Source organism: Hippopotamus amphibius, chromosome 9, assembly GCF_030028045.1.
Source record: "Hippopotamus amphibius kiboko isolate mHipAmp2 chromosome 9, mHipAmp2.hap2, whole genome shotgun sequence".
Lineage (NCBI taxonomy): Eukaryota > Metazoa > Chordata > Mammalia > Artiodactyla > Hippopotamidae > Hippopotamus > Hippopotamus amphibius.
This window is the reverse complement of record NC_080194.1, coordinates 128,306,879-128,331,293: the sequence shown is the minus strand read 5'-3', so window position 1 is coordinate 128,331,293 and position 24,415 is coordinate 128,306,879. Positions and strand designations below refer to the sequence as shown.

The following is a 24,415-nucleotide window of genomic DNA, read 5'->3' as shown; positions in this document are numbered from 1 at the left end:
TGCCTGCCAATACAGAGGACACAGGTTTGATCCCTGGTCTGGGAAGATCCCACATGCCTCAGAGAAACTAAGCCTGTGCGCCGTAACTACTGAGCCTGCGTGCTGCAACTACTGAAGCCCGAGCACCTAGAGCAGCTGCTCTGCAACAAGAGAAGCCACTGCAATGAGAAGCCCTCTAGCACAAGGAGGAGTAGCCCCTGCTCACCACAACTATAGAAATCCTGCATGCAGCAACGAAGACCCAATGCAGCCAAAAAAAAAAAAAAAAAAAAAAAGAGAGAGAGAGAGAGAGAGACTAGTTGGAGACTTTAGTACCTGACTTTCAATAATGGACAGAACAACTAGGCAGAAGATTAATGAGGAAATACACTTTAAATCAACAGGTCTCACAAAGCATGTGGAACACTCCACCCAACAACAGTTGGGTACATGTCCCTTTCAAATGCATATGGGACGTTTTCCAGAATAGACCATATACTAGGCCATGAAAAAGGCTCAATAAATTTCGAAGGATTGAAATCACTCAAAATAAGTTTTCCAACCACAGGAGAATGAGATTAGAAATCGACAACAGAAAGAAGTTTGCGAAGTTCATCAAAATATGGAAATCAGACAACACATAAATAATCAATGAGTCAAAGAAGAAATCACAAGTGAAATTAGGGAAAAAAAAGGTTTGGGACAAAAGTCAGCTGCATGTTTTAAAAAAAGATTAAGTATTTGTGACCTTTGGCTAAATTGTAACAAGGAAGCAATGGAAGGATTGCTATTCCATGCGCACTCACCTGAACCACATTCAGCTGTTTCATTAATTCCTGCAGGAGAGACGAGAAAAGCATCATAGCAAGAACACACGCTTGCTTAAAATCTTTCATGTCTTCGCAAGTCTTGGGGCTTCCCCCCCATGTCAATAACTTCATAATTAATTAGTCAACAATATTAAAAATATTTTTAAAATGCTTAATAGAAATAGTTGGCAGGAAACGACTCCTGGGAGTTAAATTACCAGTACAGCAGACAGGCTGCAGGTTTAAACACTTCAAAGATAACAATCAAATAAACTAAAATATTTAACAAAAAGCTTAAGCTGAAGATATTTATCTAATGTCCAGAAAAGCATGAACTCTCTTTTTATTTAGGGGGGGAAAGGCTTTAAGGCCCCATTAAAATTAACTGAAAATAGAAATTTGCACATTAAAGAACCACTTATAATCTGAATATGCCATAAACCACTTGTATAATTCTGCATAGAAACTGGGTATTACAAACTAGTGGTTTTACTATTATAAGGATTTCATCCCTAAAAAACAAGTCAACATAAACTTTAGCAATTAGCATCATAAAATTATTTCCAAGTAAAAATACAAAATAATATTAATGACAAGAATTTGAAATTTATTCCAAGTATTTTACTATTATTAAATTAAAAAACCCCTCCCCAATATAAATATGCATGAAAAAAGTCTTCTTTTGTTAGCAAAAGAACATGCAAAATAACTACACTCATTTACATCAGTACAAAGATTTCTGGTTTTATTAAATACTTTCAAAGACAAAAGAGACATCTTTTGACTGTAAAAAAAAAAAAAGACTGTGGATAAAATCTGCAAAATATGCAAAGAAAAAATAAATTTGTATTAAAAAGGTCTACACTGTTATTTTTCAGATGCAAATATTAGAAACAGTATTGCACATCACAACACAGAATCAAGGTTAACCAGCCTTTCAAAGTATGCTGTATGCAGATTTTGTAGCTTCCTTGAGATGCTGCAACCCTCCTTACCACACTCATCTGTCTCTTCCATCTCACAGGTTAACATCTATTCCAGGGATTCAGAGTGACCCAATATCTCTCATACACCAATGCACTGTCACCCTGTGGGCCTCTCTGTAGAGCATTCCCCTTGCCTAGAACAGAATGCACTCTGATCAACTCCTCCTTGTGGCCCTTCAAGATCAAGCTCAGGGGAGCATGAGCTGGGCATGCCCTGTGTCATATCACATTGTCATGTTCTTTCACTGTTGGAACGCTCTGCCCCAGCTCCCAACTCTGGACTCAAAGCAAGCCATGTAACTTGCTTTGGCCAACTGAATGAAGTGGAAGTGATGGTGGGCCAGTGTGGAGCCTAGCTCAAGAGATCTATCAGCAAGCTCTCCTCTTCCATCACCGTGAGAACAAGCCCAGACCAGCTGGCTGGAGCATGGAGACTCAAGAAGCAGAGCCAAGTCACAAGCAAGCCTAGCCCAGATCAACTGGTGGCCAATCATCCCTCAGGCATGTAGGTGAGCCCAACAGAGCTGCCTACCCAACTGCCAGTTAACCCTGGATGCGTGAGCAACTTGTATGCTGCTGAGGTTTTGTGATTGTTTGTTACGCAGCATTACTGTGGCAACAGATGACAGATACATCTCCTCTGATAAGACTTCTTTGACTTCTTATGAAGGAATGGCTTCTTTTAAGGTTCTGGATCTCTAATGGTGAACTCTCTGAAAGCAACTAAGGATACAGGGCCTTCAGCTTGGCTATGTTCTTGCCCCATGGCCCCTTTTTGCTCTTTTCTGAAACATATCACTCAACTCACCCGAGATCTAGGCCCTGGGACTTCCGTCTTCATCAAAGGCCCATCGTAATCAAATTCAACGTCAACCTTGGCTGCAGCCTGACTGATGTGTCTGGATCCTGCAGTAAACAAAGATGGTGAGAACCCCTGGGGACAGCAGATATGAGAATCCTGCCCTTACAATACCTGATGTCCCTAACAGAGGCAGGGCTGGGACCTCACCCCCATCCCAGCCAGACTGCCCTAGAACTCTGAGTCTGGCCAGACCTGGGCACCACAAGAACCCTGAGGATTTAGAGAAATGGGAAAGCCCAGTGTCAGTGAAGCTGTAGGCAAACAGGCAGGCTCACATCCCGTTGATGTGAGGATAAGCTGATGTTGGCTTCCCATTCCTTTAGACTGAGCAATCTCAGTTTTTAGGATTCATCTGAAGAAAATAATGGGACTAGCACACAAGGAGGTTGGTTAAAAATATTTGGGACTTCCCTGGTGGTCCAGTGGTTAAGACTCTGAGCTTCCACTGCAAGGGGCATGGGTTCAATTCTTGGTTAGGGAACTAAGATCCCGCATGCCGTGCAGGGCAGCCAAAAGAAAAAAGAAAAAAACAAACACACACACACAAAGATTTGTCATAGTATTGTTTTTAACAACAGCAAAGAGGAAACAACCTAAATGTCCAACAATGGAGGGTCGCAAAATAGAACAAGCCATATTCTACCATTTCACGGACAGTGGAATATTGGGAATATTATGTGTCTATAATAAAAATTATCCAAATTTTGTAACAAGTTTAATCTATATCCACATGTGTCTATAGACCCAAGTTTCTCAGCCTCGGGATGATGGACATTGTGGGCTGGATGGTTCTCTGCCACGGGAGGTTGCCCTGACCTCGGTAGGATGTTTAGCTGCATCACTGGCCTCCACCCACTAGGTGCCAGTAGCACCCACCCAGGAGTGTGCCCCTAGCTGCATCAATCAAAAATCATGGGGGTGGGGGGGTGGGGGTGGGAGGGGAACAGTGGTGGGGAGGGATAGTTAGGGAGTGTGGGACTGACATGTACACACTGCTATATTTAAAATGGATAACCAACAAGGACCTATTGTATAGCACAGGCAACTCTGCTCAATATTCTGTGATAACCTAATTGGGAAAAGAATTGGAAAAAGAATAGATGCATGTACGTGTATAACTGAATCACTTCATTGTACGCCTGAAACTAACACAACGTTGCTAATCAACTATACACCAACATAAAATAAAATGTTTAAAAAAATCATCCAGGAGAGAATAATCAAATGTCTAAGTTCAAGCGGTCCTCACCACTTATACATTTTTAAATTTTTGGTTAAAAAATATTGGGGGGACTTCCCTGGTGGTCCAGTGGTAAAGAATCCGCCTTCCAATGCAGGGGATGTGGGTTCGATCCTCGGTTGGGGAGTTAAGATCCCACATGCCTTGGGGCAACTAAGCCCATGCGCTGCAAACTACAGAGCCCACTCTTCTCTGGAGCTGGAGCTGCACCACTGGAGGGAAGCCCGCATCCTGCAACTAAGACCCGATGTAGCCAAAAAAAATTAAAAATAAATAAATAAAAATTGGGAGCACAAGTCACTTGCTTGAAACTGATTTCACATTTTTTGCATAGTAATAAACTTGTAGAGGGTTAAATAAACTTGAGTCCCCAGGTTAGCCCCACAGGGCTTTTTTTAGCTCAATATCTTGCTGAAATAAAGGGCAGTTTCAATCCAAAGTCTTGCTGATGTCTGAGCAAAAGACCTCTGTGTGGAATCCAAGGTAAGTGTGTAATGATTTATAATCAGTAACCCTTAGATATCCCTTTAATGTCCCTGTTCATCTTTTATCTTCCTCGCACCTATTTGGTGGTTAGCAAATGTGAGTTCCTCTTACATGGGTTGCGTCAAACTAAGGAATCTCTGGATGCTTCATATAAATCATATATGTGATCTTATTTTATCTTTCCACAGCCCTGAGGGGTAGTTGTTATTGTTTGAATTACTTAGGAAAGGAAACTAACACTAAAACGTGCCAGCATCTCTGTTTTCTGTCTCTCTCTGTGTCTCTCTCTCTCTCTCTCTCACTCACACACACACACACACACACACACCCCCCTTGCCAAATTATAAAAAGCCATGATATTAGAAAATATACGAGGGTGAGTCAAAAATTATTTGCACTCTGTAGACAGCCAGAGTGCAGATAATTTTTGACTCATCCTTGTATTTAAATTCATTCTTAATTTTTCATAATTTCTTTGAATATCAAAGAAGGTTTCTGAATTAGTTATGCAATAAAGTGTAGCCCTTTAAACGTAAAATCCAGTTAAAATCCAACACCGCCCTTATTTTGAGGCATGACGATACCAGCTTTTACTATCTTCTGTTTGATCTTACAATGAAAACGGAATTCCTAAAGACTTTACTCCATTAGCAGAGAGTTAAAGGTCATGGAACATATTGAAGACTTTTTAAAAAAACACTAAACTCTTTTTCTGTTCCAGAACTCAGGGTTACTGGTCAAGACAGATTCCAACTAGACCGGCATTCAAGAGGGATGCCTATTTGGATAAAAAGAGCTCTTAACCAGTGCTGATACTGCTTTGTTTCCATCAAAGGGGGAAAGTGAAAAATTTTAAAGCAGTAAGTTGTTGTCTCATGAGGACAACTTCCTTTCTCCAGAAAATGTCTTGACATTGTATTGTAGGAATCAGACTTCTTGGGGTTGGAAAGCGGGAATACCAGGAATGGAGGCAGTTAGCAGCGGGACCTACAGCTGACAGGATCCTGATGACATAGAGCGTGTGGGGTCATGTGGAGTCACGGTTATGAGGATGCCAAGACCATGAGTAAACTGGACTGGGAGGCAGGGTTGGGGTAGGAGCTGGGAGAGGCAGTGGACAGAGAGTGAGGATCTGTCCGAGGGGGAGGATCTTTCCACTGGGAGCAGAGGTCAATAGGGTGTGAGATGGGGATGCCAAGGCCAGGTGCAAGGCAGACGGGTCTGGGTCAAGAATGGCATTGGTTCCTACCATGTGCCAAGTCTTTGTGGGTGTGGATGGAAAAGGGCCAAAACCGCTAGGCAGAAATCCTAAAAATCAGAGTCTGGTGAATTTTTTGGCAACTGTGCTATTGGAAAAAGGAAGATGGGGAAACCAACACAGATTCAGTCCCTACTGTGTGCTAGGCAGGCCCTACCTAGGCAAACCCTCACCTAATTAATCCACAACCTTCTTGTGAGATGATGTTGTTCCCATTTTACAGATGAGGATCAGAGAGGTTAAGCAACTTTCCTGAGGTCACACAGCTAGTGAGTTGCCAGGTCAGAATTTGAATCCAGAATTCTTGTGCTTTTCCCACTATATCTCAAGTTTGACTTTTTGTAAAGGAAAATAACCAAATACCAATACAACAAATTTTCTCTTAATGATGATATATAATGCCATAAACCACACACACACACAAAAAGAACAAGATTTGAACAGTCAAGGAAGTCTTTTCTGGGATATCTTACACCAAGTTGCATGAGCAGATGTCCATTTACTGAGCACTTACGGTGAACATACCAGGCATTTTCTGAGCAATGTACACGGATTACTTCATGCAATGCTCACAGCCCCCGAGGTGGTAAATGTTATTATGATTCTCATGTTAAAGGAGACACTAAACTCAGAAAGCCCAATTAATTTGCCCAAAGTCACACAGCTATTGAGTGGTTAAGCTGGAAATCTGTCCGCTGGACCTCTCCTTTCCCAGATACTGGGAATGTAACTGATGTGTTTTCCATCTCATCTAGTGTGGGTCTTTGAGAGGAAATATTCACAGCAAAACAACTCACTTCTCCAGAGGCAAATTACTATCAAGAGTACAAGGAAACAAAAAAAGTTTGAATTAATATTGAATGACCCTGCATTTTTCATTCATGAATAAAACAGCACACCCAGAAGGCAGGGGTGTGCCCTGACACACAAAACCAGGCCTTGTGCGTAAATCCAGCCCAGCCTTCAGGGGCTGTGCTAACCCACAGAGTCAATTTTTAACTCCAAAGTGTAAAAGCAGCCATCCGATGCTTTAACGTCCTCTTGATCTTCTACTGAGAGTAATAAATGAATGTCATTTTCCCGAACAGCACGGGTTCTGTACGTGAGCCTGGCCAAAGTCAAGGTCAAGTTCAACTGGAGTTATTTGCTTTGCTTTTGTTTAAAAACAAAACAAAATACCTTATCCCTCCCCTCAACCGTCCACGCCACGTATTCTTACCGAGGAAAATATCAGTAAGCAACAATGAAAAAAACAAACACGTCTCATTTCACCACCCAGAGAGAACCACGCTGCTATCTAGTCTCCCGGTCTCTGTACTCTACTTGCTGACATAAGATTATAAACTGTTTGCACGATGCCACTGGGGACACTGTCTCAGGCCATGAACTCTCAGCATGTTTAACGGCGTTGCAGTGATCTGATGGGTGGGGGACTGCACGGCAGCAGCTGAACCCAGTGAGGGTGGTGGCAGCCTGTGGCGCCCATGTGGCCGCCTCTTCTCTCCCTCGCCCTGCAGAAGCAGCCGCCGTGCTGTGAGCTGCTCCATGGAGACAGCCACGTGGCACTGAGTCCAGCCACAGCCACGTGAGTGAGCGTGAGAGCGGATTCCCGGCTCCCGCAGTGAGCCTTCACTCGAGACCACAGCCCTGGCACCTGGATTCCTAATCCACAAAAACTGTGAGATAATAAACATGCCTTATTGTAGCCTGTTAAGTTTGCAAGTATGTGGTATATGACAATACGTGGTTTTTAAAAAATTAATTTATTAATTTATTGGCTGTGTTGGGTCTTCCTTGCTGTGCGTGGGCGTTCTCTAGATGCAGTGAGCAGGGGCTACTCTTCGCTGCGGTGTGCAGGCTTCTCATTGCGGTGGCTTCTCTGGTTGTGGAGCACAAAGCTCTAGGCACACAGGCTTCAGTAGTTGTGGCACACGGACTCAGTAGTTGTGGCGCACGGGCTTAGTTGCCCTGCGGCATGTGGGATCTTCCCGGACCAGGGCTCGAACTCGTGTCCCCGTCATTGGCAGGCGGATTCTTAACCACTGCACCATCAGGGAAGTCCTAATAAGTGGTTAAGGGTGTGGGTCCTGGGGCAACCTGGCTCAGCTCAGAGCCTGGCTCAGTCACGGGCAGACTCTGAGATACTGGGAAAGTTACATAACCTCTCTGAGCCTCAGTTTGGTTTGGAGCAACATACCGAGGTCAGTTCCTCAGTTGAGACAAATGCCTCCTGGTGATGTAAGATGCTAACACTGGGGAAAACTGGGTGAGGAGCATAAGGGATCTCTTTGTACTATCTTCGCAATTTCTCTGCATATCTAAAATATTCCAAAATAAAATGTTTATTTAAAAATAAAACCTGTGGGAGAGGAGAGAACACTCCTGCTTTTTACCCCACTCAGGATATAAATACCTGCAACATTCAACACGCAAACCAAGGCCAACAATTTGTCTTGAGAAGGCAGATGGGACCGGCAATAAGAAGGAGACACCGTGATGACAAGCACGGGGCTCTGCGAACTGAGGGCAGCCTGGAGGCGCCGGCGTCTGAGGGAGGCTACTGCGAGCCTCCCTCTCTCGGAGCAGCTGGGAGGCCTGTGGGGGAGGGATGATGATAACCCAGCGTTTGGAGCCGGACTGACTTGCACTCAAGGGGCTACGTGACTTTGCTTTTCTGAGCCTCAGTTTTTTCACCTGTAAAATGGGATTTACCCTTTCCTTCCTCATGGGAGTATAGGGAGGGAGGTCTCCTGAGATCGTGTGGGCAGGGTCTCACTTGGCTACGCTGCCTGAACTCAGCAAGGCAGAGAGAAATGGAAGCATCTGAGACCACGGAGGCAGAATGAGCCGGTGCTGCTCGCCGGTGAGGTGTGGGGTGAGTGGAGGTGAGGGAGAGGGTGGGGTGGGGTGGACATTCCTGGGATGGGGGCTCCCCTCCAGTGCCCTTGAAGCTTTCAGGTGAATTACAAGGACTCCTGTAGTTTTGTTGTTTCTTGGCAACAAACCCAGCTATGTTTCCCCCAACAATCCTCGTGCAGACAGCCGGGCCCTTCTGGCTGCTGGGGCCACCACCTCTGGGCCAGCAGAGTGGCTCTAGGCAGCTCAGCTCCCTGCCCACTGCAGAGCTGTCCACACGGGCACAGGAGCACATGGTGGTGATGGGAGGGGTGGCAATGGGGCAGTTTTACAGGGCTGGGTGGGACAGCTGGTCCCTTTATCCCCAAGGACTCTTTCAGACCCCAAATCCCTAGTCTGCATTATCTTCCATTAGAACCAGTTCTGGTCAAGACCCCCCCAGGGCTTACCGGGCACCAACAGGTGGTACTTGTGCTGGAAGCTGCAGGCCAGCCGCCGGGTGAGCAACATGGAGGCCATGATCACCTCCACTGGGAACAGAGACTCCCGTCACACGCTCCCACCCTGAAAGAAACCGGAAACACAGAGTCAGGCCAACAAAGACCACAACCTTGCTGACCAAGTATCCCCCTCCCCACCATTTCCCCTCATAGTGGAGAAGGTTCTTCTAATAGCAAATCCTTTGCTTTCATACAGACTATACACTTTTTAAAAACCTTTTAATCACATGGCTTGCGGGATCTTAGTTCCCCAACCAGGGATTGAACTCGGGCCACGGCAGGGAAAGTGCCTAACCACTGGACTGCCAGGGAATTCTCCAAAATATACCCTTTAAATCAAAGCCTGTTCACATGTGTTTTCATTTGACCTTGTAGCCAGGTAGGATTATTATGCCTGTTTTCTAGATGGAAAAACAAAGAGAGGGGACAGAGTTGGCTTGAGATCCCTCTGTAGGTGAGCTGCAAGCTCAGGGCATCGTCCACCTGGGATAAGCAAAGTAGGCCTGTGTTCTACACGATGGAAGGACTCAGACGGAGGAAACTTCAGAGCAGACGCCATGGTGACTGCTCAATGTGGGAAGCAGGGAGCTCCCTCTGCCCCGTTCGTGTACAGAACATTAGTGGCTGGGCTGGCTGGGAAGCCTGTAGACCCAGAGGAGTATCTGGGGGCCCATTTTGGGGGGTGTACTTCTCCAGCATGACCAACCATCCAGAGTCTGTTCTGGATTAAGTGGGTCCCCGGCATGTGGGATTTTCAGTTTTGAAACGGGAACAGGCCCAGCACGGTGGATAGCTACCCTACACAGCCCTGAGGAGTCAGGGTTCCCAGCTCCCACTTTACAGCTGTGTTGGCTGATGCTCTCCAGACTGCTCCTAAGCCCTGCTCCCAACTCCCTGGGCCGAGCTCTGCTAGTCGCCTTTTGCATTGTGGGCCTGGAGGAAAGACCCCCTCCTCCATTGTTTATTTGCTTCCTTTTATGGCTTCTCCCCCAACCAACCCCCTCTCCTCAGGCCACCATTCGAACACGCTCTCTGTGCATCTTTTTGTTTGTTTGTAGGTCTTCTTTCTAAATACCTGCTTTGTTACTTGACACATGTATTTTCAGTTGTATTGTTTGTCAGAACTAGGATGGAAGCACTCACGTCTCATTATTATCCGTGGACCCTGTCGCCCGAGTCCTTCCTGTGTGCTACCCACTGTGCTAAGCACTTTACACACAGTACTATTAACAGTTATTATTAATACCCGCAACAATGCTAATGTGGTCCCCTTTTCACAGCTATGAGGAAACTGAGGCACAGAGAGGTTAATGGTGGATCTGAAAACAGAACTTAGCTGTCTAAGCCCAGAGTCAGCAAACGCCACCATTCACCATTCCCAGAAACTTCTTGCTCCGTCTACAGGGGTGCAGACCTGGCAGCCAGGACTGTTCTGTGTGGCCCAGCCCCACCAGCCACAGCTGACTGGTCCTGGCTGGGCCAGAGTCCTGGGAGCTGTGGGGTCAGCCACCCTCTACCTCGTAAGAGGAGCTGGCGTTCAAACAGGGTCTTCTGATGGAGAAGAATGTGGCCTTTGCACTAGAGAGAAGCAGCCGCAGGAGAGAGAAAGTGGGTCCTGGATAGGGGTACTCCCTGGTTCCATCTCAAGCCTGCAGCTCAGCTGGGCCATGACTGCAGCACCCACTGCTGGAACCTGTTGGCGGGACCTGAGTTACTCTCCCTGGGGATGAGTGGGTGGCGGCAGGGGAGAACCAGGAGTGTTAGGCTCAAAGATGTCCCTCCACATGGGAGGAAACATCAGGAGCAAGGGGAAATTGTTCCCATCCTAACAGTGCCTTGGTAAGAAAGTCCAGAAAGCCTCCCTTTCCCCACTTTTCTGGCCTTGCCTGCATTACTTTGAATGAATTTCTGTTGCTTGCAAACAGAATCCTAGCTAAGAGCATGGTGAGAGCATCAGAGCCCCAAATTCTGGGAGTGCACTAGGAATAATAATGCCTCTTCTGGGACCTCCCTGGTGGTCCAGTGGTTAAGACTCTGCATTTCCACTGCAGGGCGTTCGGGTTCCATCCCTGGTCAGGGAACTAAGAGCTCACATGCCACACAGTGCGGCCAAAACAAAAAACATAACCATAATAATGCCTTTTCTACTCAGCAGTGCAGGTGGAGCAAGGCCCACCTTTATCCCTTAAGGATAAACCCCCTCAATCTGCTCAACCATCCCAAGAGTAGGGTATCTCTCTATTTCAGAGACAGGAGATGGAAGCTCGGAGGGGTTATGGTATTTGGTCTTGGTCATGGAGTTGCTTGGGACTGCCTGACCCCAAACCCTTACTCATTACAACATCAATTAATTCAGTGAATAACACAATACCTAACTGTAGAAGCAACGGGGCTTGATGAATACAAATGATCTAGTTCAGAGAGCAAATTCTGTTGCTTTTCACCCAAGAAAATATTATTGAGAAAAGCATAGGCTCAGAAAGTGTGACTATAAATTAACTGAGAAACCAGGCTCTTTCCTTGATAACTCAATGGATATTTTGATTTATTCCAGAATAACCAACTCAGTGCAAGACTGTTAATTTAGCAGCCTGGTAACTAGGTAGAAAGAGCAGTTGCTATCTCTCATTTAAGACCATTTGTCTCAAACAGGAGCACTTAAGACTCTACACAATTCAATTTCCATTAGACGTGTTTTTGAAAATGCGAGAATCTCGGAGAACGTGAATATTAACATTTGAATGCTCTGCAAAAGTGAAAGTCACACTGCACACTTTCAATTACAAAATGTCACATTGGGAAATATATCTTGGTGACATTTCAGTGGCCCGCAGTTGAGACTCTTATAACAAAACCTGATCTCTATCAGACGTTAGTTCTTAGCACAATATATTTCCAACAATCAGAAGAGTTAATGTCATTCATTCACCGTCCCTGGCCTGCTAATTCAATCAACAAAATTAATTAGGCACCTGTTTCAGGCAAGGCACTGCATTATTTAGACAAAGGAGAAAACAAAGATGGATAAAATGCTTCTGTCTTTCTGAGGCTCATAATTTACTGTCGGAGGAATGAGGGGGAAAAAATGGGAGAATTTAATGTAGTAGCTGCTTTACCCATCATGTCGATAAATTCTTAAAATAACCTGGCAGGATACGTAGATGAAAAAATTTCTCGTTCACTGTCAACAACTAATTCTGCGTAAGATAGAATGGAATCCTGACTTTTGCTGGTAAAAGCAAGGTATCATGGGAACAGAGAAATTAATTCTGAGTGGAGGGGGTGCTGCCCCTTGAAAGGCTGCGACACTTCAGAAGCCACAGAAGAAAAGGGAGGTAAGGCCTGAGCTAAGGCTCGGAGGCATAAAAGGATGCGGAATGGCCCAAGGATTCGGGCATGAAATCTCCGAGAGGTGGAAGGGAAGCTGAGGGGCAGAATCAGCTGATTGCCAGATGGAACCCTCCGGAGACCCTCTCAAGGAGGGAGGGCACCAGCTGCTCTAGTCTTATCCAGGAGGGTCCTCTTCAGCCCAGTCCCAGAGGGCAGAGGGAGTAAGTACTTAGTATATGAACGAGACGCTGGGGTCTCTGTTGAGTTGGAGAGGGGGGCTTGCTGGGGTGAGCTGAATGGAGGGACCAACTAGGGTGAGAGTTGATGGTGAGGAAGAAGCCGGCGACTAACTCCTAAATCCCCAGCCTTAGCGCTGGCAGTTTAAGAATTGCGGGCTCCTCAAAAAGTTAAACGTAGAATTATCATACAGCCCAGCAATTCCACTCCTAAGTATACACCCAAAAGAACCGAAAATAAGAACAAACACATGAACACGCATATTCACAGCAGCACCGTTCACAATCACTGGAAGCTGGAAACAACCTAATGTCCATCAGTGGATGAGCAGAGAAGCTCCCTGTGGTCTGTCTATACCAGGGGGGTATTATTCACCATAAAAAGGAAAGAAGCACTGATACAACATGGATGAACCTCAAAGACAGTACGGTAAGTGCAAGAATCCAGACATAAAAGGTCACCTACTGTAGGATTCTGTGTATGTATGAAACTTCAAGAACAGGTAAATCCAAAGAGATAGAAAGCAGATCAGTGTTTGCCAGGGGCTGGGAAGCGAGAACATTGGGAGTGATCATTGAATGGATACGGGGTTTCCATTTGGGGGGATGAAAAAGTTTTGGAACTAGATAGTGGTGATGGTTGTACAACACTGTGAATGTATTAAAAGGCACGGAATTGTTCCCTGAAGATGGTTGATAGTTAACTCTGTCATGTGAATTTGACCTCAATAAAAAAGAGAATTGTCGAGTGATCCCTCCTGTTTCACAGAGGGGAGAGAGAGGACCAGAAAAAGGCACAGAGAGGAATGACGCATTCTGATCATAGAAGCCTGAGTTTGAATTCCTGCTGCTACAGGCTGTGGGATCCCAAGTTGTCATTTAACCTGTCTGCTTCATTCATTTGCTTAGCAGATGTCCCTGTGTCCCTGTGATGTGCCAGGCACTGTGTGTAGGCACTCTGATGAAATGTTGAGCAAGACCCAGCTTAAAAAGTGCTGTGATGGATTAGTGATGTCTGTCACATGCATCGTAATAGTGCAGCTGTCGATTCTAGAGCTCTGTGGTCTGACATCCCTGCAGGTTTCTGGGGTCACTGAGGAAAGGGGCCAGCAGACAGGCAGGCTCTCCCTGCAGACTCGCTCTGGGGCCCCTCAGATGCAAGCTGGCCACAGGGGAGGCTCGCTTTCCCTGGCAGAGACGGCAAAGCAACAACAGTGACAGCAGAGAGCTGGGAGCCCAGGGGTCTTGCTGGGGGCCAGTCATGCCCCTCTCTTGCCTGACAGGGGCAATGATGTCCTCAGGGGTTTCCTGGCTTTCTCTCTTCCTCTCCTTCTATCTGTTTTCTAATTGGTCTCCAGCACTTTTAAAGGATAATTCATCTCACATCACTCTCCTGCCTAAAACCCTCTGATCACACTTAGAAAAATGCAAACCCTGAGAGAGTGATGGAGTTTTTCCTGTTCACCAGGTACCCAGAGCTCAGCATAGCTTCCAGACTCACCACATCTGAGCTGTGAAAGGTGGACAGTCCCACGTGCCTTTTAAGATAGATAGTATCTAAAATGAGTGAGCAGGTCTGAAATGTGTGTTAAACAATTTAACAATAATATTCCCCTCTCCCCAAATCTAAAGTCACTGCATCACTGACTGTCCACCATATCCCTTGTTTGGCTCGGGAACCAAAGACACATCCCTCTCCCGGCCTCGGTTTCCTCGTGCATAAAATGTAGGTGTTGGATCGTATTGTTTCTAAGGTCCCTTATGACCCTGAGAAGCATCTGGTGGACAGTTTGCCGAGAATTCCTTGCAGCACTGTTCTTCACCCCCCACTCCTACCCCGGAAGTGGTCCCAGCATCACCCCGTTCCTTCCACCACACCCTCTGCAATCTGCTGCACATCTGGAAAAAAGGAGGGGGTGGCCTGAGGGATCCCGGGCCAGAGGGGGAGCTTTCTGAGCACCGGCACACCCTGAGCCTTGTGACCACGGTGGGGCTGGAGAGATCCCAGACTCTGAATGGAAACAGGTTGGTTGCAGGTACCCCTGGTTCCTGAAATCCTGTCTCCTTCTGTGTTTTCCAAACCTCTTCCTAGCATACTACTTCTCCTTCACATTCTTAATCTCATGTAACATGTCTTTACTTAATGTACTTCTTCAAATCAACTTGCTTTTTTAAAAAAATTTAAAAACAATTTTCGGCTGTGCTGCACAGCATGTGGGATCTTAGTTCCCCAACGAGGGAGCAAACTCACGCCCCCTGAATTGGAAGTGCGGAGTCTTAACCACTGGACCACCGGGGAAGCCTCCAAATCAATTTGCTTTTTAAACTTTAGAAACGTATTTTCCTACAATCCCTACTAATCACTCCCCAGTCCCTTTCCCTCGAAGTTTCGTTTGCCACAAATAAAGGTGATGGGGGAAAGAATGTAATAAAACCAAGGCAGGTTGTTCAATTAATAGCTGGATGCGGTTGACTGCCCAAGGCTTCCGGTCTCAGCTGCGTACCTTCTTTTTGCTGGGATGGAGACCGACAGCTATTAGACAGATGTTAAAGGCGGGCCAGCATCAGACAGGAACTCTTCTCCTTGACGTGATCAGAATTGAAAGAGAAATTTCAACCAATCAATAAATTAAACAGAATAGGAACCATTAGAGTACGCGGCAGGTGGGGGTGATCTTTGTTTCAGAGACGCGGAGCCCCTACAATAAATGCTGGTTCTTATTGTGCGTTTCAGTCAAAACAAGTTGAAACCCTGGTCTCACCAGATACAGAGTCCTTGGATTTCCACCCAGTGCCCCCAATCCCCTTTCCTCTAATTAAAATTTTAATTAGTTCTCTCTACTCCCTCTTATCTGCCTGGTGCAATTGGAGGGTGGCCTGGGTTGGGCGAAAGCGATGTTTAAATCAATAGGGCTAGAGGAATTCAGGTGAAGGGGCAAAACAAAATAAAACTAAAAAAATCCTTCCGATTTTCTTTGGAGGGGAAAATAAAAAGTCAAAGTACTGGTTGCTGTTTGTAGCTTACCTACTGTGTGTGCTGTACCTTCTATATGTCATTTCGCAGCCGTCTCGGGTGACAGGCTCAGAGGTGAATGGCTTCCCAAGCTCTTGGGGCTCAGAAGCCAGTGATTCTTACCTGTGCTGCTCGTGAGAACCAGGGGACCTCTCCACCTATGACAGCCCTGCAACCCCCCAACCCCCGCCCCTGGGCACACCCAAGGATGGGGCCTGGGCACTGGTGAAGCTCCCCAGGCAGGCTTGGAACCGCCTTCCTAAGGGGTGGACGGTGGACCCTGCACTTGACCCAGGTCTGCATGGCCCCCAAATCCTTGGAAATGGTTCCCGGTTTTGAAAGTTAAACATCCTAAAGGTGGAAAAGAAGAGAAAAAAGACCAAGGTGGCCCTTTGGGGAGGAGTGTGCAGGGCGTTTGACGTAAAACCAGTGTCTTTTGCCTGCTGTGTGACCTTGGGCACCTTAAGTAACCTCTCTGTGCTTCAGTTTCCTCCTCTGTAAAATGGGGACAATACCAATTGCACCTAACTCATGGACTAGCAGAGGGTGAACTGAGACCTGGGACTCGGGTCCCTGCTGTGTCCCCAGCCCCAGTGCCCGGCTGTGAACAATCATTGACTAAATAGTAAACACTCCAGAACTGTCGTATGAAGATGGACTCATCTCTCCACCACACTGCCTCCCAGGCCCTGTGAACACCAAATCTTTGTATATGTCATTGGCTAGAGATGGATCCCCCAGACCCCTCTGGGGCCCCAAAGATGCTCTTTCTCATTCTTCTATCTGCTCTCCGGAGGGAGACAAAAGCCCTGGCAGAGGCTGGGGACATTCCTTTCCCCGTCTGCAGCCCCCGCCATCGGCTTTTCTGCAGACTCAATGGGGACACAATGACAAGCTCAGCTAAGGGGGCCTCCATTGTCAAGGCCAGGGGTCGCCATGGCAACCAATAAAGCCAGAGCCCTGGCCTTTGCAGATGGCTAACAGGGCCCCATTCATGGGCCTGTGACAGTGGCCTTGGGACACAAGGCTTTATCGCGGACCTGGCTTCCCTCCCCTAGCCCCCACTCCTGCAGCACTCCCCCCCCGCCAACCCGCCCTGGCTTTCTGCAAAACAGACCCAAGCCCTCCCACCCTGCACTCGTGATTTCCTATAACCTGCCTCGTGGAGCATCATATAATCACCAGTGGCTTGTATATGGAGAGAGGAATACTCTTCTTAGAAATGGGCAAATGTTGGCTCCTAAGAGAGACTGAGGGTGCAGTTGAGAAAGTAACGTGAGCCAGAAATTGCATCCAAATGTGACGTCTATTAGCTTGGGCAAGTTGCTCAGCTTGGGACTTCCCTGGCGGTCCAGTGGTTCGGACTCCGCGCTCTCACAGCAGAGGGCCCAGGTGAGGGTCTGGGTTCAATCCCTGGTCGGGGAACTAAGATTTCACAAACTGTGTGGCATGGCCAAAAAGAAAAAAATGTTGCTCAGCTCACCAGGGCCTCAGTTTCCTCATCTGTAAAACGGGAAGTATAAAACCTACCCCCTCGGTCATGAGGGACAGATTTTGGTTCTGGTCAACTGAAGCCTGCACCCAGGATGTAGAAGAGAAGGCTCCTTGCAGGCCATGCTCCCAGTTTCCAAAGGACCCTCTACTCTGTAGGGAAGGCATTTCTTCTACAGCCTCAAGTGCTGGGAGGGACGATTTGCACGTGCAAATCTCTAGCTCTGCTTGAGCCTAAACATCCAGCTTCCACAAGACAGAAGCTGGTCTGCCCCAACCTCTCCCATGCTCAGGCTCCTGTCTCCCAGCTCACCTGCCTGCCCCACCCCAGCCTGCCAGGCTCCATCAGGAAGAATGAGGTGAACTTAAATCACGCATGCAGGCAGCATGAACACAGCGACGCTAGAACAGAGTGACAGGAGAAAAGAACAGATAAGGCTTCAACTCCAAGTCCTCCGAATGGGAGAGACAGAGGGTTTGTTCTGGGGGCAGGAAAGACGCGTCCTGGAATGGCTGGGCTAGTTCTGGATTTCCAACCCCGCAAGGGAGGAGGAGTGAGAGAACAGAATCTGGGTTGGGAGGATGCTTGTGCCAACGCTGAGGAAGCTGACCCAGGCTGATGTACGGGAGTCTGTTTGCTCAGTTTCACAAATGTTTACGGGGCGCCTGCACTGAGCCGGCAGGTACCAGCAGAGTGAGCACATGCCCTGCTCTGTCCTTGGGACCCAGTGTTCCCACGCGGGGAGCCAACAAACAACAGATAAGGTGAGTGTCATGGGAGGAGACACACTTCCTGTTCGGAGAAACCAAATCATTTTAAGGATCACATGGAATTGCTAAGTATGTAAATACCACTGCGTATAACAAGTGAGCCTTTTATTTCCTTCCAGGTCTGCACTGCGGGAAACACGTTTTTGGTGATTGGAGTTATGGTGTGTGCCTGACAAGTATTCCTGTGATCCCCTGGAAATATCTTAACGTTTCAGAAATTCAAAGGATCTTGCACCGATGCGTGATGTAGGGTCTGCCAGATTCAGTGAATGAAGGCCTGCTGTGCCAAGCGTTACCCACACTATCTCATCTGCTCCTGGAAGGCAAATACTACTCTTCCCATTTTTCAGCCAAGGGAAAAGGCTCAGAGAGGTTTTGCCACTTGAGCAAGGACACACAGCTGGAGATAGTGGAGCTGGGTTAGAACCAGGGGTCTCTGGGCTTGAAGACAAAGATCTGGGTATATTATCATTTTGGTGGTTGCCGTCCTTACCCAGAAACCTCATCAATCAACTGAGACCAACATACACCTCCTTTACAGGGACAAAAACCTTCATTCAACAGCTATCACTTTCTCCAGTCTTCCTGAAGACCTTCATCTTTTTTTTTTTTTGGTCGCACTATGCAGCATGTGGGATCTTAGTTCCCTGACCAGGGATCGAACCCTCACCCCCTGCTTTGGAAGCGTGAAGTCTTAACTACTGGACCACCAGGGAAGTCCCAAGACCTTCATCTTTTGGCCACTTGCTCGTTTCCAACCTCAGCCCACACTTGGCACTTTCCCCACACCCCAAAGCTTGTCCCACTGTCCCTTCGAAGGTACAGAGGCCCAAATTCCACGAGGTGCCCTGTCCCACCCTATGGTATGTAAGGTCCTTGGCATGGAAGAAGCAGCATCTTTATGATTCCATGGCACTTAGGACAGCTCCAGGTGACAGAGAATGCTGCCTGCATGTTTTAAACATCGATATGTGACCAAGAGTTTGCTTACCTTTTGTTGCTTCCTAATTATTCTAGCCAACGCTTTAAACATTTTGGTGCAGGAGAGACAGCGACAGGGAGGGGAAGTCCAAGGACAGAGTCATGAAAAAAGCACCTGATTCCTCGCCTTCTGAACCCAATCAAGCAGACTCACCACCTGCTGTTGATGTGGCACAATGGCCGTGAATCACATGACCGGGCCAAACAGGCGGGCCTTCGGGACGGCACGTGTGTGTTGATTTCCAAGATCCTCATGCCAGCCTTACCGCCCCTGTCCCCGCCCCCCTCAACCTGGCAGCATCTGAGACATCAAGTGTAATCCATCTGTTCAAGGAGTCTTCCCATGGGACCACAGAGGGCAGACGGCTGGAGCCCTTAACCCTACAGCTCACAACGCCTTGTTTAGCTTGTTTATCAAAAGGAGTGGGGCCTGGAGGGCAAAATATAGTGTGAAAGCAAGAGCTGGGGCATGAACCGGGGGAGGAAGGCTGATCACAGCTGCTGGTGATTATCAACGTGCAAGGCCAGAAGGTGACGATCAAGTGCAAAACATCCATCGCTTCCCTGGTGTTTTGTCCACACAGAGCCAGACGTGCAGAGTACATAGAACTGGGATGGAATTTATCCTGGTCGGCATCCTCCCTGGAGGGGAAACCCACCCAGGGGGCCAAACCTCCCTGCGTTTCTCTCATCAGCAGTCTCTCTCTACCTTCCCTCCCGTTGGGAAAAATGCCTCCATTTTATAACTTTCTGATACTTTTAGGAAAACAAACTTGCTAGGTAAAAAAGCAAATCTCTAAAGCGACACTCCTTGAGACATGTACAAAACCCTCAGCCATCCTGCAGACAAAAGGATAAGGGTTGCAGGAGTGAGTTGAGGGCTTTATATTGAAACCATCTTATTTTTTCACATCTAACACGGCTGCCCCAACACTCTCTGGCTCCCAGCTACCCCCAGGATAAAGCCCAGCTGCCTGGCTGGGTACCCCCCACCCCGACCTGTATGTGCTGACCTCCCCTGCCCTCTGGATGCTGACCTGCACACACTCTGCTCTTTGCTGCCTCCAGGCCATTACGCACATGGTCCTGTCTGTTGGAATGTCCTTTCTGCTCCCTCCTCTCGTGGATATTCCCGTAACGCTGGTGTACCTTTTCAGAGCGGCCGCCTCCAGCCACCTACTCCAAGAAGCCTTCCTGACTCTCAATTCAGGCTTAGATGCCACTCATCCATATTTTTCCAGCAGTCCTTCCTTTTTTTCTTTCTTTCTTTTTTTTTAATAAAAAGTTTCAGGGGAATTCCCTGGCGGTCCAGTGGTTAGGACTCAGTGCTTTCACTGCCAGAGCCTGGGTTGAATCCCTAGCTGGGGAACTAAGATCCTTCAAGAAGCGGTCAGTACAGTAAAAAAAAAAAAAAAAAAAAAAAATCAAATACACAAGATGAACTTGACTCTACCTACCACTTTGTTCCCTCTGTCAACATTTGTTATGTTTAGATTACCCACGGATTTTTATACATATTTCTTTTCCCGTTCACATCTCTGTGACAATGTGTTCACATCTCTGTCTCTGCATTTAGCCTGCGAGGTTCATGTATTCATTCATTCATTCATTCACGGGTCTGCCTTCAGGCACTGTTATTTCCTGATGGCCTATCGCCTGAAGACACAACACTAAACCCTGAGGACCCAGGTGGGGGTGGTGGGACCAGACGGCAGAGTCCCTGCATTCTGTTTCGGCGGAAGAGACAGACAATAATTACGTAAACAAAGAAGATGATTTCACAGCGTGATGAGGGTCGCCAGCATCACTTGACAGCCAGAGAACCACCTGTCTCATCACCTCCAGCATCGAGCACCACGTCACAGGCAAAGAAGGCCCAGTAAACGTCTGTGTGCTCCCAGAGCTGGACGCTCCGAGCACAGGGTTCTGCCGAGGCAGCCTGGGTTCTGTGGTCACTATGGTAACAGTCCTTTCCTTGGAAGGCGGACCAGGATGACTGAGGATCCACCCCAGCTTCTCAGGACCGAGACACAGCCCTGCCCTGCCCCCTGACCCCAACACTGAGCTCTCAGGATGACTTTTCAAGTGTTTGAACATCTGGGTCACAGAACCAAAAAGCCACGCGTGAATTGATAAACACTCCCTATCTGGGTTCTTTCTTGATCACCCTGAAGAGTCACCCCTACAACATCAAGGGGTGAAAGCAACACAAAACAGACGAAACACAGGAGGCTGCTTCCAGCCCTCTGGGATGGACTTTGGCGGCTCTGGTGGACTCGGGGGCTTATGAGCTCTGACTAAACAGGTATGCATTTCCCTGGAGGTCTTTAAAGTGCACCTGAGTAACTGGTTTGCAGGCGCGTCATGGAGGGCAGTTCTGCGGGGAAGAGGTGGGCTAAGGAGGCCTCTTACTACACCCGGTACCCCAAGATCCCTGCAGTACCCACTAGGGGGCACCTGCCCAGAGCCCAGCTCCAGAAAGCAAGCCAGCCGTGGGTGCAGCAGGGAAAGACCCTCCAGGGTTATCCATCACTGGCTGAGGCCGGGGCGCTGGGATTACAGGAACAATAGCAATAGCAACAATATTTAGTGATCACTAACTTCAGGCCAAGCCCTGTTTTAGGCGTTTACATACAATAGTGCCTTTAATTTTTAGAACAATCCTCTGAAGCAGTTACAATGATCCTCCTCTCTTACCAATCCCCCCGAGAAAGGGGGGGGATGGGGTGGAAAATGGAAGCACAGTGAGGTTAAGTGACTTGCCTAACAACACACAGCCAGGGGACTTCGCTGGTGGCGCAGTGGTTAAGAATCCGCCTGCCAATGCAGGGGACACGGGTTCAATCCCTGACCCGGGAAGATCCCACATGCCGCACAGCAACTAAGCCTGTGCGCCACAACTACTCTCCAGAGCCTGTGAGCAACAGCTATGGAGCCCGTGTGCCACAACTACTGAAGCCCACACGCCTAGAGCCCGTGCTCCACAAGAGAAGTTACCGCAATGTGAAGCCCATGCACCGCAACAAAGAGTAGCCTCTGCTCGCCGCAGCTAGAGAAAGCTCGCATGCAGCAACGAAGACCCAACACAGCCAATAAATAAATAAATAAATAAAAACACACAGCCACTAGGTAGGTGACCAGAATACAAACCCAGAATACAAACTCCAGATCCAGTGCTCTTAACGTCTACACCACAGTAAAGAGGTGAAGTCACTCCGACTCAGACTGGAAGTGGGCAAGACTGTTGAGTTATCCTTAGTAATTTCACAAAAGCACAGTGGTCGTGGAGCAGTGGCATCACGTCGGTTTTGGCTGGGGCTGGAATCTGGCTCTGCCTCTGTTTTCTCAACTGGAAAATGGATATGATAGAGCTCCTCCATCTCAAGGCTGCTCTGAGGACTGCATGAGGCAATCCATGTACTGAGCGAGGCAGAGTGCTTGGCACGTGGCCGGTACAGAAAACTTGCAAGAATAGCTCAACAACCACACGTAATCCCAGAACCACCATTCGTTAATACTTGGCCACATCTGTATATCTCATCTATCAATCAATGTATTTATCTATATATTTATTACTTCTCTTCTGAATTCTCTGACAGGTAGTTGTAGACATTGTGATATTTCATCCCTAAATCCTTCAGCCTGTATATTCTGAGAACAGGGACATTGTCCTGTATAACCTCAGTACAAATTATCTGAGATACAAGGTATTTCACCTTCAGGAAATTTATCATTGACATAACAGTATTATCTAATATATTCTGTATTCAAATTCCCCCACTTGTCCCCAAAACGTCTCTGGTGGCTGTTTCTGTTCTCCAGGCTCCAACCTCGGATCACTCATCATTGCATTTGTGTGCAAGGCTGTCATCTCTTTTTAATCTGGGACCATTTCTCAGCCATTTTGCCTTTCATGCCATTGACATTTTAAGAGTCTAGGCCAGTTGCTTTGAATGTCTTAATTTGTTTTTTTTTTTTTTTTTTTTGAGTCCTTGTAAAACAAACTGTAGCCCACGGGCAAATAGAAAAAGTGCTCTATAGGGTACCTGATGCCAGAGGTATGGGGGTTTGGAAGTGGGCAGAGGAGGGCATACAGCATCAGCTATACCTGGGTCTAAGTTAGAGGTTCCCTGGAAGTAGTGACAGAAGATGTTTAAAGGTGAGTTGGGCTTTGGCAGATGGACCAAGGTGATGGGGCCACTGCAGACAGGCCATGGCATAGGGAATGAGAGTGGCATTTTGGAATTACAAGCGGCAGCGATGCCTCTGAGGGCAAGGGCACCGCACTGAATAAGCAGGGTCTGTACCTACGTGGACTGGAAGCTTCCTGGTCCTTGTCTCTGGATCTCTCCTCTCCTCCAAGATGCCAAGGGCACTGCCCAGCTCACAGGCAGCGTTCACCCAGAGTGACTGGCTGCCAAGCCTCCCAGAAGTTCAGGGACAGGTGAAGCACAAAGGATTGCCTTCTGGGGTGATGTGGCCGCCTGGCCTCATGCACCAACTGCACGATCTTAAGTGGCGAGTCGCCAGGGCTCCCACATCTTGCCCCACAAATGAAATTTCCCTCCCTAAACCTGCTGGCCTCTTGTTGCCTCTTGGGGCTTGGGCTGCTTCAGTCACAAAATTCAAAATGGACTTGTAATCCACGCGGACATAAAAGATGGGAGGGGGTCACCATCCAGAGTTTCCGCATGTGTCCTTGACATAAGCCCCCAGGTTGTCAAGCAAACTCCTTCTGTCTTGTGGAGGAAGAGAGTGAAATGCCCCCAGTGGGGCCCCCCGAGCCTTCCACTCCCCCCGAGTTTCAAAGAGAAAGGAGTGTGTGTGTGTGTGTGTGTCTGTTGTGTGTGTGTATACATGTGTGTGTGCTGTTTTAGCCCTTAGGACAGAAAGGAAGGATCTCTTTGGGGGTTTTAGTGAAAATGACCTTTCAAGGTGACCCATCCTTCATTTCCTGGGGCCACAAGGCAGATGCATGTGAGAAGTGGTTCTGCCAACCTACTGATAAATGCAAATTCCTTACTTATCATTGTAACATCCATCTTCATTTATTTTGTTCCCACTTGAAAGGGGTCCATAGTTAAAAAAAAAAGTCAACTATACTTCAATAAAAAATTAAATTAAAAAAAGGGGAAGGGCTCATTCTGCCGTGTTCTCTCCACAAAGTAACCTTGAAAAAATCTGTCACATAGGTTTGTGTGTCCTTCAGATAGAAAGTCACACAGGCACACTTGCACACATACTTGCACACCAAACACCACAGATAACAGTCAGTGACACACTTCCACATGGCAGCAGATACAGGCAAATACATGGACACACACACACACACACGTCTGCACTCACAGTGCCTGGTCGTCAGGGTCCTGCAGCAAGCCCAGCTCCCACCTGCTTAAAAATGCCTCCTCTATGCCATTCTGCAGAGTCCCAGGGACGTGGCCGGCTGGTTCTTCCTAAGAGGTGCCACGGGGTACCAGCTCCCCCCTGGAGAGGATGCCCCAGACTCCCAGGCTGTTCATCCCCAGAACATGCGCTCAGACACTGGAGGAGAAAAGGGCTCCTCGGAAGCAAAGCAGATTTGGAAAAGGATGTGCTCAGCTGGTTCCCAGTAAGTGCT

General features: G+C 47.6%; 1 protein-coding gene across 3 annotated transcripts in view; it reads right to left on the bottom strand.

The window, feature by feature from the left end:
- Window positions 1-24,415, bottom strand: part of ABAT (4-aminobutyrate aminotransferase) — an 85,060-nt gene that overhangs the window by 29,245 nt on the left and 31,400 nt on the right. For 2 of the 3 annotated variants that reach the window (XM_057750297.1, XM_057750298.1), the window contains 4 exons: window positions 15,047-15,125; window positions 8,926-9,040; window positions 2,583-2,680; window positions 786-815 (listed from right to left, as the gene is read on the bottom strand). In XM_057750297.1, coding sequence (XP_057606280.1) covers window positions 786-815; window positions 2,583-2,680; window positions 8,926-8,995 — 198 coding nt within the window. In that variant the 5' untranslated portion in view covers window positions 8,996-9,040; window positions 15,047-15,125. The remainder of the gene's footprint in view (window positions 1-785; window positions 816-2,582; window positions 2,681-8,925; window positions 9,041-15,046; window positions 15,126-24,415) is intronic. The other variant, XM_057750299.1, reaches the window with a different exon arrangement.